This window comes from Vanessa tameamea, chromosome 5 (assembly GCF_037043105.1).
Source record: "Vanessa tameamea isolate UH-Manoa-2023 chromosome 5, ilVanTame1 primary haplotype, whole genome shotgun sequence".
Classification (NCBI taxonomy): Eukaryota; Metazoa; Arthropoda; class Insecta; order Lepidoptera; family Nymphalidae; genus Vanessa; species Vanessa tameamea.
Genome location: NC_087313.1, coordinates 2,962,004 through 2,978,693, shown reverse-complemented (window position 1 = coordinate 2,978,693; position 16,690 = coordinate 2,962,004). Strand labels below are relative to the sequence as shown.

Sequence of the window (16,690 nt, the reverse complement as noted above, 5' to 3'; positions counted from 1 at the left end):
AGAAGTAAAAGAAAAGCTATATTAAACGAATTTTAAGTCTAAAAATATGAATCCTATCTGCTTATCTTCTAAAAAATTACAATTTATTTTATTTGGTATTATGAGACGTTTTAAAATATAACTTACCATAGCACACATTCGTCACAACATATTCTGATCAGTGTGGTACCGGCCTTATGATTACAATGAAACGAATACGTTATTATTAATATTTTATTAGGTACTGTGTCATACACAAACGTCACGAGAGTAACGTAAAATAAAATAGTTGATATAATGACAATAAATAAATACTTTAAACAAAAAAAATAAATCTCTAACGCATTTATAAACTATCAAATAAATATACATATCACAAATAACACACTTTGTACCTTGATAACTGTCATTAATTACTTACATTAATATATTATGGAATAAGTTGTCCTTACAACTATATATCGAATATTGTAATCACAGTAATATTTCATTTAATATCTAACATCTAAATTTATAACAAAAATAAATTTAAGTGTACAGTTCAAGATCAAACGATATCGCAAAACTAAGACAAAAGTAAAACATTTTTGATCCAAAACAAAAAGAAAAAAATATTCTTGACGAACAGATATTTTATGCTGAGAAGATTGATCTGTTTATTGTCACTAAAATTTTAGCATAAAACATCATAAACACTGCCTTAACTAGGTACTCTTTTCATAGAATGTATATTCTGATTTAATTATGATTCTATCAATAAAATACATTCAAATATTAAGAATGAATATAATAGATTCTTATCCCAACAATTAGAATCATTGTTGTTTTATTATAAAGTGAAAATGATACATTAAATATTTTGGTCACTTGGATAATTATTTATGCAAAGGAAAATTTATATAATATTTAAAGACTCGCTGCCCGCAGTTTAAATAACTGCCTTTGTCAGTATGCTCAATGCGTTTGTGTGTTGCGACTAATTGCATGGCGCCTCGGATCAATTTCTTATTATGTTATTGGCATGTTTGAATATAACTGTTTTTGATTTCAGAATAATTATAAAACAGTTACTACAACTAAGTTCAACCATTTATAATCTAATGTTTATATTTGAACGATACCAAATTATAATGATGATTTCATTTCTTAACACTATTTCTTTTTTTATCGTAACATTAAATCAATACGAGCGTGGAGCGTCTCTTCGGCGTTCCATAAGGTAAAAGTGCGACAAAGAGCGCCATATGCCGTCGAACATACTATCCTGCTTCCGCGTCTTACGCGCTTGGGTACCGAGTCCTTAGTACTACTATAAATTATAAAAGCAAATTAATAAAAATATTATTGCTGTCCAAGTTGAAAAGTTATAGACTTTTATTTCATTATAATGAATATAAATATCGATGGGCAAATAACCGTTTTTGAAACATCATGGAGTGCAGAGAAACCTAGAAAAACTACGACAAAGGAAAATACTTTCTGACAAAATTTTATTTTCAAATAATAAAGATGTCGTTTTATCAATATATAACTTTAGAATACTGACAATAAAAGGCACTGAATATTATAGCAATTGTCACTTAAAATTTGTGAATATAATTTTGAACACATTAAATAATTTTCTTATATCACAAATGGATAATAATATTAATAAAATCAGATTTATATTTCGTCGTTACATTTTGAACATAATACTTACAAAGAATACGGTAGAAATTAAATTAGAAAGAAAATAAATCTACGCCCAATACTATTTGATTAATACTAAAGATTAACGAAGGGGATATAAATAAAAACAAATATAAGGGTGTTATCACACCGATCTATAGATTTATCTATACTCTATTCCAACCATAAGAGGAAAAGCTAAATAAACATTTGACAGCAAATTGACGCGATATCATTGGTCGAGAGCTTGATTAATCTATGATATTCACTGTGGATTTGCGAAAAAATGCGTTTTGAACATAGACGAAACTGTTATCGGAATTTTTGAAGTAAAATTAAAGTAGATATAAGTAGTTGTAAGTGTAATAGTATTGTATTATAAACAAAGATATATTAATCATAAACTCTTAGTAGCGCACAATCTCGCTGAGTTACTAGCCAATCGTATGAAATTCGTTATTCTAAGGTTTGTTTATCTTTATTCCTACTTTGATTGGAATAGGTTATAGTAGCTTTTGCTGATCAACAGATACTGTTCGACAAAACGTCGATCAGACATCGATCGACCGTGTATCAATGTGGGTCTTTTCAACAATTATCGATAATCGATCAACCGGTCTAGTACCACCCTAACATACGTACAATATAAAGGTTAGAAATGTAAGACTAATTTGTTCAAAATGTTACTTATAAATGACTAATAATAGTAGTTACGTTATTTCTGTATGTCTTTGTACTGGCGGTTGCTCCACTTCCGGTGCATGTGCTTGACGATGTACAGCGGCAAGCAGGACACGAGTGTTATCGTTGTTACTTTCCACCAAAAGTCCCAGTGTCTTATGAAATCTGCGTCTGTTTGACGGGAAAGTATGATTAATAACTAGATTTGTAATGTTGTCAATAAACACATTGTAATAAATGTATTTAGTAAAAAAGCATTTTTTTTTAAATTGTATTGTACATTAATTGGCATCTAGCGTAATGTATGAGTTGAATTAAGTTGTATACTTCAATCTCTTAACTATAGTTGTACTACAAATATAGTTTCGCTTATTTATAAACATTATATATACCAAAGTAGGTGGTAAAGATGAGCAGCGTGGCGGTGTACATGAGAAGACTGATCAGTTCCGCGAGGATCATGAGGCGGTGCCAGGTGTCTACGGTCAGCGCCACCATGATCAACTCCGTCAGGATTAGCGCCGTGTAGCTGATCTCTACGATGTGGATCAGCTGCTCTTCGAATAGGACCAGCGCTCCGTACATTATTACACCACCTGCGAATATATAATGAGATTTGATGATTTTAGCCACTATGTTATCATCACCAATTAAATCCAAATTTCACAGTTTTGAACATCGAAGTAAAACTTGCCAGTAGGTTTTCAAAAGGTTATTCTTTGAAGAGTATGTACAAAAGTTACTTGACTCAATACATCCTTTACCATCGACAAATAGGTGCACTTTGACGTCATCGACCTTAAGTCGCACGAAGGGTTTTGCTTCCAAATTTCTCATACTTCATTTCGAAATGTATCTCAAGAATGAATAGGCATATTTAGGCATGTGATTACCATCTTAGACAACATCTTAGTACTGACCATCAGGCATATTTGAGTCAATCGTAAGGGTATAGTTTACAAAAATAAGCATAGTTTTCCAAATGTTTACCTTGATAAATAGATATCCCGATCCATATGTAAAACGTTTTGTACGATAGTTGTCGTCCTTTCGTCAACTGTTTGTATAGTTGTGGGTACCTCAGTGCTGTTGTACTTGATATATCCTTATCCAATACCTTTGAAAACATAATAAGATATTATTTCGATATATGGAAGGGAGAATACTATTACTATTTATATAGAACCTCAAAGGTGCTTGCTTGCAAGTGCTTCCTCTTTTGGCTATTTAAATTTTGAGCCAATGTTGCCTTCATGCTTGTTGACTTCCAGGCAGGAGACATAACATACATATATAATTGTATTTAACTAACATGACTGTATTTTTAGATGTTGAAAAAGAGTAACTACTGACTTTCTTGCCGGTTCTCCTCGGTAGAATCTATATTCCGAACCGGTGGTAGCTTTATTTTAAATAGTTTGTTAAATGACGATTCAAAAGTGCTTGTAAAAGCCTACTTAAATAAAGTATATTTTGATTTGATTTGATTTGATAAGAGGATAACTTTGTTCCATGACCATTTCAACCACAAGAAGAGTAAAGAAAACAAATAAATATATTTGACAATGAACTGTCGCGATTTCATTGGTTGAAATCTTGAATGGATTCGCGAATATTAATGTTTTGTTATCAGAGTAAATTTATCAGAGCATCAAGCAAAGTTATCAGAGCTGTGGAAGTATAATTAAATATACAAAAATAGTTATGAAGAATTGTATTATAATTAAAAGATCTATTGAACGAGAACTGTTTGTAGGGTAAAATATACTTAAGCTAAGTTATTTAAGGTATGCTTATATTTACCCCTTCGATTGGAATAGGCTTTACAAATACTTTTCTAGTATACTAAAATTACAGACTGTACAGTGTACAGTTTATTTTATTTAAGAAACAAAACCTGTATGCAAACAGCCAAAATAACTGTAAAGTTATAAAAAAGTGCCTGTAAACATTATGACGACAAATACAATGAAGATAAAAACCGAATGCCAAAAAACAGTTTCACTTGAAAGTTTGCACTTATAATTCTCGTTTAAATTCGTTTTAATTGTATGACATTACACTCGATAATCTGTTTAAATTCACATCATATAATTAAAACACTCGATCTCGCTTAATAGTTAATACGCCGTCGATATGTTTAGCTTGGAACTACAACGTTTGATTAACCGGTTGTGATAAATTCATAGTCTATGGTCAAAGCACGGCATACAAAATTATATTATGTGATAGGTGACTTACTAATGAAAATACTGGCAGCATGGTGAAAACAGTGCCATAACCGACCATAAGGAATCCAGGGTAGAGTGATACTGACGAAAAGTAAAATACTACGGAGAACACAGCCTAGAAAAAGAGAAAAACATACAACTACTACGACATACTACTACGTGGGTATATCTTAACTGAATACTGGATTTTTATTACCGACTTAATGTTGTAATTTATTTAAAACATCTACAAAAACCTATAAAGATTAATTTTCTCGATCAGCATAGGACTTAGGGACCAAGACTCTGTATCGAATTGATAATAAATAATATTAAGATATTTCAAAATATATGACTATAAATACAATTTCTATTCATAGTTACTAATATGTGAAATATGGTGTTGGAGGTTGAGAATTAATAACAAATAGGGATATTATAATAATCATTAAAATAAATGACAAGAAATTTGATTAACGACAGAACCGATTAGTGGTCAATATTCTTCCGGACTCGACCTCGAGGGCAGTATGAGGGGAGACCTTATCTCAAGAGCCAAGGCTAGGAGGCAGGTGGTTCGGTCCTGCCGGGGCGCACCTGCATGGTGGAGACGATGAGGCCGCGGTGCACGATGAAGAGGCAGAGCGCGGCGGAGCGCATGAGCGAGCGGCGGCCGTGCAGCAGCAGCAGGCGCGCCAGGCTCGCGAAGGCGCGCACGCTCACGTCGCCCGCCAGCGACGCCGCGCGCCCCTCCGCGCCCGCGATGCCCACGCCTGCGGACGGGCCGGGCTCTTACCTTGTCGACGCGACTGCTTTTGTCGTTCAACGATCTCATAAGTGTACCGAAGTATTCAAATGCAGAAATGTACCGTGGCGCGGTCGCTAGGGCCCAACATACGACTAAAAGATTAGAGGTATCCCTAACACTTTTTACTGAGGAACTGCCTACTTGCCGGTTGTACGATCGGCTCGTTGACTCGACTATCTCATTCGCGCTTAAATATTGACAAATAACTAATCATTTATTGCACGCGTGCACGATTCGGAGTATTGAATAAATTAACATAATTGAATTAATTTTAATTCTACAGAAAAGAAAAGAAAATAGAAGCTCTGCTAAAATATATTGTACATTAAAAACTTTGATAAGAATATTCTCGACGAAACAAACGATAAGTTTAACTGATGCTCATCCTGTATCCCCGTCATCCCCTCACGCTTTACCCACTCACCCATGTCCGCTTCCTGTATCATGGCAACGTCGTTCCCACCATCTCCCACGGCGGCCACGACGAGCCCTCGTGCGCGCAACAACCGCGCCACACGAGCCTTCTGTGTGGGCGAGCAGCGCGCCACCACCACTCCCGAGCACTTGCACAGCAACTCCACGAACTCCTCCTCGTACGACCGAAGACATACCTATGTGATAAATATGCAATGTGGGTCTACCTCCGAATTGGAAATCATCAGTATATATAGGAATAATGATAAATCATAATTGAAGCTGTATTTTTTATGAATATTGCATTTTAACTATTGAATCGTGCGACGAGAGGACCGCTCAATAATTCTTTCATTCTCCTCTTTTATAAATGATAGCGGCTTCTTATGCCAGGTCCGGCTAACGGTCCGGTATCGGAGTATCACCTCGAGCGTCTCCCCCTCGAGGATGAGGTCGGTGCGGTCGGCGTCGGCGGCCAGCGAGTCGAGCAGCGCGTAGGCGGCGCGGCGCGAGCCGCACTCGGGCGCCGCCAGCCAGCGCGCGCCGCCGCCCAGCTGCAGCGAGCGCGCGATGCACAGCGCCGTCTCCAGCTTGTCGCCCGTCAGCATCCAGATCTACGCCCCACGCGAACACGCACATCGTTAGTTACGCTCCAAGGGGTAAATAAACTGTTCGAATAATTTCGTAAAGTAATAAAGCACCTTGACGCCGGCGGCGCGCAGCTGCGCCAGCGTCTGCGGCACGCGCTCGGCCAGGCGGTCCTCCACGCCCGTGAGCGCCAGCAGCGCCAGGCCGCGCTGCAGCCGCGCCACGCACGCCGCCGTGCGCTCGGCGCGCGCCGTCACGCTCAGCCGCGCCTCCTTGTACTCGCTCTGCGCACGGAGCCCCGCAGTAGGGGGATTTCATTTACTCTTCATTGGCTCTTACGGGGCCCCGTGGAATTAGTCCCGATGATGGTACGAGACCCGATGGGCTGACGTTGGTTGGAAGCGAACGAGCGATCCAAATATTCGTGTCTTATTCCGAATTATGTTTTTGTCCCGTTTGCTATTGAAACACCTGGACCTTGGAGTGGTAGTGCAACAAGCCTTATTAAAAGTATAACACCTCCCCTTATCGCCTCCACTGGTCACAGAAGCGCTGATTCTTTTTTTGCCCAGAGCATCATAATTGCGATTGCCACCATTCCACGTGGTCAAGGTGTATGCAGTAACTATTTTTAAATCATATTTTTATATATATAAGGACTTAAGGTTAGTAATTATATGTAAATTTTAAAGCTATTATAAGAGGCTATAAAAATCCTAGGTCAAAATATCGGAAAATGAAAGTTCTCGATGCGTTAGTCTGAAATTTCTATCTAGTTTATAGACATGCGTTTAAAAAATTGGTCTGAGGAATAGAAAAATCGAATCTTAAATGAATATCGATAATCGTACAGTCGCCATGTTAAATATAATTTACCTCAAACTCCAAGTACTCGTTCTTTGTGAGAGTCTTCTTGGCGACGACCAGCGTGCGAAGACCTTCGGCCGCTAGCTTCGTACACTCCGCCGACAGCCAGGATGAGTTCAGGAGCTTGGACAGTGCCACGTCAGCCCCCTTTACGTAGTAAGTTATTGCTTGAGAGTTTTCTTCCTGTAACAAAAAAACACCGATAGCATGTTGATTTACGTAAAATATAAATATTTTATTTTACAATTACGCCTTTGACTAGCTTATATAAGCAAATCTCGAAAACCAAATTTAAATGGAAATGAAAAAATACGTGTGCGTCTCGGGACGCCCGGCAGAAGTGATAACTTAAACTAATCTAAGTTGAACTATTTAGTATTTAAATCGTTTAACTTGAGAAAAGATTAGGTTATTATTGAAATTTTATTTATATTATGATAATTTTAGGAAAGGTTGTTTAATAACAAAATGTTTTATTGATTATAAACATTTTTTATTCTTAGGTCTAATTTTTAATATGTACATTAGAATTTTGTAAGTGAGATGATATAAAAATCTCTTTTGAACACGTTCAAGTCTATGAATGTGAACCTGATAGCAAGGGCTCCATACTACACTACAATATTCCAGGATATTTCGAACTGAGCTATTGAATAAAAGAATAGCAACACTCGGCTGTTTAAATATTTTTGTCTAGTAATAAATCCAGATAGTTTAGATGCTTTTTTTATTATATGATCAACATGTAGCCTATAACTCAATGTACTATCAAGTATATCGCCAAGATCACGTATGCTCTTTACTCCTTGTATAGTTGAACCGTCATTAATATAATATGTCACAGACTCAGAAATAATCTTGCGAGAAAATTTTATGTAAAAAACATTTTGTATATGTACATTATTAGTATAATTATTGCCTGCCTACCGCTGCCGTATGCGTAAGAGAAAGGGAAGACAAACAGACTGGCAGCGTAACGCGTTACGTAACGAAGCGGTTTATCCTCCCATAAGAAGTTCAATGTAATCATTTAAAAAAGAAACAATTTTTATCAGTATAAACTACACAGAGTTCTTCTTAGGAACTGTTCTAAATAACAGTCTGGAGTCGGAATTATAAGAGGAAGAAGATTAGCATCTGTGTGCATATACACGTATTATTATTTGCTCTATAATATGCTTTTTGTTTAGATAAAATGTATTTTTAATAAAATTGGATATTAAAACTCTTCCATCAGAAATATCATTGGTATTAAATTATTTAATTTAAATTAACACGTACCTGAACAATGATACCCATCATCTTGCTCTCGCTGGTGAAGGGGAATAGCTGCAGTATGTTGTAGGACACGATCTCGTTGGCGGCACGAAGTTTCAGTGATATATTGTGCAAGTCACGTCTGTAGAGGGACACGCCCATCTGTTAGGAAAAAAATTATAACGATGAATATGATATTATATCTGTTTTTAAATAGTTTTTATATATACTTACTTGTTTTTTAGTTGTGAATTATTTACACATGAACGATACTTAAACTACTTTTGTAACATCACTTTCAACAGCCGATTAAAGGATATGTGACAAAAATACAAATTATCTAAATAATTACCAACCAATTTAATGCAAATATAAACCATTTAATTGGTACGTGATCAGTCAAGTATAGAAGTAATTATAACCATTCTGACTGCAAACTTATCGTCTCTATGGACCACAACGGACGTCTGAAAAACTTATATATTATAATAAATACCATATCAGTCCACTTGACAAGTGCAACTTCGTCCGGACTGGCCGCTTGATAGTCGCACAGCTGTTGCTGCGGAACTGCGCCACCGCAACTCTCGGACATTACGGAACTGCCCATATCTACGTAGCAAAGAAACTGTTACTAGTGTCCTTAATATAATTTACATTTTTTCAGTTCGAGGCCGCGAACCATAACTCGATGACCCCTGTTGTATTACCATTTTTACATTTTACATACATTAGCAGCCTGTAAATTTCCCACTGCTGGGAGAAGCCCTCCTCTCCCTTCGAGGAGAAGGTTTGGAGCATATTCCACCACGCTGCTCCAATGCGGGTTGGGGGAATACACATGTGGCAGAATTTCGTTGAAATTAGACACATGCAGGTTCCCTCACGATGTTTTCCTACACCGCCGAGCACGAGATGAATTATAAACACAAATTAAGCACATGAAAATTCAGTGGTGCCTGCCTGGGTTCGAACCCGAAATCATCGGTTAAGATGCACGTGTTCTAAGTTCTAACCACTGGGCCATCTCGGCTCTTGTATTACCAACAAGGTGCAAATACTGCGTCGGCCGACGGCAAAATTACCCGACTGCGCCTCATCAGCCCGCTGGTCGTCCACGTCGTACACGGGCGTGACGTTGTGGCACAGCGCCAGCGCGAGCACCGCTTGCCACACGTGCCGCGGCGCGGGCGGCGCGGGCGGCGCGTCCCCCGCGTCCCCCGCGGGCGGCGCGGGCCCCGCCGCGTCGTTGGTGATGTGTTGTGTTAGGAACGCTTCCACCTATAGTCAATAGCATTTTTAACACTATTAACATTTCTCCATCAATATAATGTTTCAAATTTATGTATATAAATAACGAATACAATTCGGTGTTCCTTTATATAAAAATATGTTATGAACTTTTCAATTGAAATGTAAAGATGGAAAACTACATTGAAAAAGTATCGTCCTCTAGGAATATTAATTCATCAATGCAGACAAGCCATTTTGATAATTAATTGTTGTCTTTGGTGCGTTCCAACTCATTCACCCTTTAAGCCCGTACATGCCAACACAAAATATTGTCGTTTGTGGGTATGATGTGATATGTCTAAATCTATACTGAATATAAAATATTAGTATTAAGTATCAAAAATTTACCACAGGATCGAAAAAAAATACGTCAAACAGTTGAAAGAAACTCAGCCAGTTTCTTTTGTCATCCAAAATTAGATTAACAATAAAATCGATAATAATAAATGTTTATTTTTTCGCAAATGACTTGTGACTTAATTACAAGTAAAATATTATCAAACACAGTGTCCTTAACAAATCTCGTGATTATATGAGTGCGATCATATTTCACATATACATCAACATTTCCAGACATTTTAGCTCGTGAAGTAAAACTAAACTAAAAAACATTCGTTCATTTTTAAAAACTTGTCTTCATAAAAGTTCATACAATTTACCTCATAAAAATTATTCTTATCAAAAAGGGCGTTTCCGAGGTGAAGTTTCTGGAAGACCATTTCATTCTTAGTCAATGTTCCTGTTTTATCTGCCAGCAGATACTGTATCCGGCCGAGTTCCTCGGGTATGGTGGTGGAACGCATGACGGTGCCTTCAATATTTTTATCACGTTGGATCGTCCAGGAGTAGAACGCCTTGCCCATGTCTAAATTAACTCGCAGACTGTAGACAATTTTTATACGATAATATGAGAACTTATTTTAAAAAAAAGTATTTTGTTGTAATTTATTAAATAATTAATTTACAACGTATTTTAGTAACATTGATATAGTAAACATCATAATGACAGTTTCACTATTAACTCCGATTGATCTTTTTGTTTTTTTTTTTGTAGCAATGTTCAAATGGATAGAGTAAAGTATGACTACATAAGAGGAAGTTTGAAAGTAGCACCGATAGCCGAAAAGTTATGTGGAAGGCGGCTGTCATGGTATGGGCGTGCTATGCGAAAGAATGAGGAACATACTGTGAGGAAGGTCTTGGGCATGAACGTGAATTGATATAGAGGAAGGGGACGATCTATGAAAAGATGGATGGATTGTGTGAAAGACGACATGGCTAGAAGGAATGTTACTTGTGAGATGACGTCAGATAGGGAAGACATGCTGCGCTGACCCCAAGTAAATTGGGTTAAGGGCAGGAGGATGATGTAGCAATGTTCAATATTCATAAGGAATTACTAATATTCCTATTTGTCTCTCCAATTAAGCTTTAAGCTTATGCTAGGAGTGGGGACAACCAGCGGATCGAACCAGCGACAATTTTAAATCGCTAGACTATTGCGCTCTTGTTACGCTTTTGGAGCAATATCGTCATTTCTTATCCATATATGATAATTTATATAATAAATCAACAAGAATCATAATTTTAAAAATCAAAACTGTAGAAGGCATCCAAATTTAGTTGAAAATTTTAGTGTACACAGTAACAAAACAATCGTTTTACATAAATAATTAAAAAAGGGAGTAAGGGAGGCTATACGAAAACAAATGAGAGGAACTTCAACTCACCTTATAGGTATGATATACGAGAAGAGAAGTACGAATCTAAACATGAACCAGTACCACGGCCCGTCGAATCCCTTCAGCACGATGAGTAGGAGGGATATGAACATCGTGGCCACGAACAACACCTTCGTGAAATCGTTGATTTGTAGATCTAGCCGGCCGACTTTCGAACGAGGCGTCGCGTTGTTCATGACACTACGAGTCTCACTGCCTGCAGGATGTGACAAGGGTTACATACATTGTCTATCGATGTAAAGGAATGAAGCTGCTTAATTCTGTAAACACTTTTTTTTTCTTGATTTCGATCTATTCAAACATTCTATGACCTTTCTGAATTTATCTTTGTTTAGTGAATCGTGTGAGCATGCTGCGAATCGCTAATTTGGCGACTATTCTGCGAACGCATTGTGTTGCTCGTGGACGCTAATTTCAACAAGTGAATACACCGACGCCGTACCTGGACAGGCGGCCCGTGTGAGTTGTCGGTAAAAATAAAGATTAAATCTTATTGAATTAACCTTGTTTGTAAAGGCAATTCGCGTTTAGAGCCTCAACGGTTGGGATGTATGCAGATGTATCTTGTGGTTTTTTTTAGAATATCACATACTTATATTACAACTCTAAAAGACTAAAGAAAATGATGTCAAACACAGTATTAAGTTCTATTACGTGTCGGATTAAATTGGATCGGAGTTTACAAACAATCAATTCGTACAAGCGCACACATCATCCTTCTACAAAACACAGAATCTAACTCTGCGCATCTTAAGCCTTGGCGAGTTTTCAAAATTTGAACCATTATATCAGATTGTTGAAAGTTAATTACACATTACCTGTGTAAATAACAAGTCCGGTAGCTTGTCCCGAGGCTACGACGCAGCCGCTCCACAGCGTGTTCTCGATGTCCAAGGAGTCGCTCTCCTCTTCGTCCAGGCGGGTGCACGTGCCGATAAACGAATGTATATCTTTCTCTGGCTTCTCGACGAATAGTTGGGCATTTATGTCGAGCAAATGAGCGTCGGTCGGAAGTTTTTGTGTCGAAGGCAGTGGTATTCTTGAAAAATAGAAGAAAATATTTTAATCGAGATCACTTAAATTTTATTTTTACTTCGAATGTGTGTACGATAAATGTCAGTTTGTTGTACAGTTCATAGTTATTTCTAATGAGTATATGAAGAAATATAATTAAGAGAACTTCGTTCCAAAAAAATGCCTAATACTTATTTGAATTTTAATTTGTATTTATATTCAAATACATTTGTATAATATACTAACTACTCATATCTATAAGCCGACTATGACTGTGTGTGTGTGTGTACAAAGAGGTTATTTTCATTCATAATAAAACGAATGGTAATAAACATTGTTATTCTGAGAAGTGGGAAACCCATCGATAAAAATTTATAGAACTGAACAAACAACAAATTCATTGATTTTTACTGCTTTTGTGAGTCTCATACTCAGTAGATAGACTATCTAACGCAAAATATAATTGATGTGCGACATCTTTCCTTCCGCAATGTGTGGGAGTGAGTTCTTAAAAAGGGACGGTATTGTGTAACAGGAATCCGGTAAAGCGCGCTATTTGATTTTACCAATGAGCGCATCTGGTGCTAGAGTTAGCCGCCAGACGGTACCAACTCATACTCCGAGAGGATATAATGTTAATTTTGTTTATTACCATTGGTTGAGGTATCAGACGTTTCACATCGTATGCGACTGTAAGAATATTTTATTTTTTAATTGTCCATGTTGGTATTGAGATTAATCTGAAGACATTGTTGAACGCATTGTTCAAACAAACAATATCATAACTTCATACATAGTACAGAGTGTATAGATACATACTTAATATATTTACATATTTACGAATTAGCATTACGTTTCAAATGATGCGATTTAAATAACAAGCAATGTCACATGCATATCATTCTGGAATATTGAATTTCTAAGAGATAAGGTTTCCGTTGGAATGTCCACGTGTCAACGTTCAGGTGAACGCAAAAAAATGTACAAACGTGAAAACAGCTTTAGTGGCGCTTTTTTTAAATTATTGCTTATAATATTATATGTAAATGTTAAAATTAACAATTTTATAATATTTCCTAATATTTGCCTAAAAATACGTTTTATTAGCGTTAAGCATCAAAGTCTGATACGATATTTTTTGTACATAAAAGCAGTTTCATCTAAATATCTTTCACAACGGAAATTTCCATGAATATAAGATTCCCGGTCACAAGTTTGACTGGAACATGTTTAGGAATTATTTTAGTACAATTTTTCAATATTCTGTATTGTTTATATATTTTAAGAAACAGTAGTTTAATTTCCATTTTACAGCTACATAAAAAATTGCAAAAATGACACATATAAAATCGATTCGTGTTTCAAATGTTTGATTCACTAATTTATTTCATTTTTAACATTTCAAGAGCTTAGCTGAGATTTGACATTATCATTAAAATGTATCGGGTAATATAATAGTAATTACGATTAATTATGCAATTAACTTTTTTATTACACATATGTATGTATAAATATCATAAATCTGTGGAGTTTATTTGCTTGAACACGCTAATCGAAATATCTACTATGTATTAAATTCTTTGATTATTAATATATTTAGATAGCGTGTCACACTACGAAAGAACTAAAACAAATAAAGTTGACCCGCAACTTTATTATCTTGGTGTGCGTGACAGGTACGCTAGACACTCGTGAAACTTCATTCTAATTTACTAGTGTGCGTATTTTTTTTTCAACGCGTTCTTCGCTTTTACAGTCTACCTATTATATATACTTTTTTTTTATTTTGTAGGGCTTTTATTTGCGCCAAGAGGCCACAGATTATTTCGCCAATGTCACGTTCAATGTCGATCAAGATGACACGATGGAGATTGAACGGTACGGTCGAAATTACAGGCTCTATTTAATTTTGAAGGCATAATATTAGTTTACATAGCTACGTATTAATTACAAGTTTTTTTTTTCGTTAGATAGCCTATTTATTAAGATTATAGCCACCCTGCCCACAAGTGGCGGATCAGTAACACAAGAGAATCCGCGCAGAACAGTTGGTACACTTTAAAATTCCAATGTACGGAAATTAATGACAACAAAAGCTATAATGAATAAATTAGCGTTGATTAGAAATAAACTCATCTGAACTCTTATTAGTTAGATAACAATCTGGTTTTAAATAAAACCTGTTTAGTCGTATCTGTGACCCGTAAAAGATTAAAGATGTATGCTCTGCTTTCCGATTCGATAAAAACATCGCTATTTGGACTCAATTAAGTTTCAAATCTATTTACATTGAATTACAATTTACGTCATAGATTCGTAGTGGAAATTGTAATTCAATATTGAAAGTTCACAAACTGAGTAATTAATATGACTGTAATATGTTATAATTTAATACATTGAGTACTTTCGCTAATAAAAAAAAAACAATTCTCTTTGAATGTATGTCACAACAACTACACATAACAACAGATTACTTTTTTAACAAACAGATAATTAAGACTTTCTTATGAATCACTTATTAGTCGTTTCTATCTTTTATTCTTTTTAAATGTTATAAAAGTCTACCGACAGTTTTGCTCATTAAGAATAAACAAATTCTAATACTATGACAAAATTATTTACCTTAATTTCCAATCTATTTCACCGTCAAGCTGATCAGTTCTTATAAAAACTGTTCCCATAGTCTCATTAGTTCGAAGTAAAATCATGTCAGCGGGTACTCGTTGCCCTTTGTGGAGCATTACAATGTCACCCACACGCAGTGTTGATGCAGGAACATGTTCCGTGATGAATGGTCGGTATCCGTTTATATCGGAGTCTAATACTATGCGTTCATATCGCTGCCTGTTTACTTCCTTATCTCGTCTGTAATAATTATTTCAAAACTGATTGTTGCAGTGTTCATAGTTACTGATTTTTAGTCCTCAAATAAATATGATCTATATTTATGTTAATATATATGTTGTTTATAGCAGTGTCAGGATGACTTATTCTTTTTTTAAAAGACTGTTTTAACAGTAATTTTATGCAAATTACAACTTACCTGTATCTTCTAAAGTCATCAATAGCTTCTCTGAAGAGTGTGACAGCGAGGACAAAACATAGAGGTCCCCAATAAGTATACAAGTATCCAATTCTAATACTGGGAATGAACTGGCTAATAGCCATCACCAAGAAATATAGATTCAAGAAAAACCTGAACTGTTCAAACAGAACAATTGGAAGGAATGTGATGATGTTGTATTTCTAAAATAAAAGATACAACATTACTATGACACATACAACTCTCTTAATACTTATACAATTTACTTTTAAAATAATCCAAGAAAATAGGAACATATTATAGATATGAGACATATTTAACAAAAGCATAAAGATTATTTAAATTACAATATTATGAATCTTTAAATAATTTAAAATAATTCATATTTGCATACAAAAAGTTTGAAGAAGTTCTTATATGATTAATATTGTTTCAAGTTGTAATAAAAAATGTTCCAACAAAAGGTAAACATAGACAACATAATAACTTTAATTTATACACAGATCAAACATAATAACATAATATGGATCTCTCCATATCTGAATGAATATTCTTTAAGCACGCGACCGAACGAGGTCAATCTCACCTGATTACAAACATAGTTGGAAGGATATTCTTCTTCAGGCAATTGTCCTAAGTATATTACTCTCGAACATAATTCACGTTTACGAAACCTCGAGAAGTTGAATCTAAAATTAAAATGTTTTGATAAACAAAGATGTGTTATTGGAAAAAAAAATCAAAACAACCAATCTTACCTAGACCATATTGATTTCTTTTTAGGCCGTGCCAAAAGCGGAGTAGTCTCCATAATTCATATGATATATATTTTTTTTATTTTATATCAATATACATTATATTAAATGAATTTAAAATATTTATTCTTTCCTTTGTATAAAAACACCACCGTATCTACTCATTTGACAACATACAAACTGTCAAACGAACGACAAAACAATATTAAGAAGCTACAATATACTAATACTACACAATTAAATCACCTAAGGCACCTAAACAATGTTGTCACTTAAAAAATACAAATTGCTAAGATATAGTTCAAAATAGTGTCCCGCTTTGAATTTTTTTTATCATAACTCATTAAGATTTTCTCAATTATTAAAAATAC

General features: G+C 35.5%; 1 protein-coding gene across 1 annotated transcript; it reads right to left on the bottom strand.

Moving 5' to 3' along the window:
• Positions 1 to 195: 195 nt before the first annotated feature.
• LOC113392404 (probable phospholipid-transporting ATPase IIB) lies at positions 196 to 16,540 on the bottom strand. Its single transcript, XM_026628824.2, has 19 exons — positions 16,323 to 16,540; positions 16,151 to 16,253; positions 15,565 to 15,767; positions 15,144 to 15,386; positions 12,326 to 12,546; positions 11,496 to 11,703; positions 10,425 to 10,647; positions 9,558 to 9,753; positions 8,969 to 9,084; positions 8,497 to 8,634; positions 7,225 to 7,398; positions 6,462 to 6,632; positions 6,186 to 6,374; positions 5,771 to 5,957; positions 5,136 to 5,311; positions 4,570 to 4,674; positions 3,319 to 3,445; positions 2,721 to 2,924; positions 196 to 2,499 (listed from the first exon to the last, which is right to left on the bottom strand). Exons 1-19 carry the CDS (start codon positions 16,373 to 16,375, stop codon positions 2,363 to 2,365), a joined length of 3,174 nt encoding a protein of 1,057 aa, XP_026484609.2. The 5' UTR covers positions 16,376 to 16,540; the 3' UTR covers positions 196 to 2,362.
• Between the last annotated feature and the right edge of the window lie 150 nt (positions 16,541 to 16,690).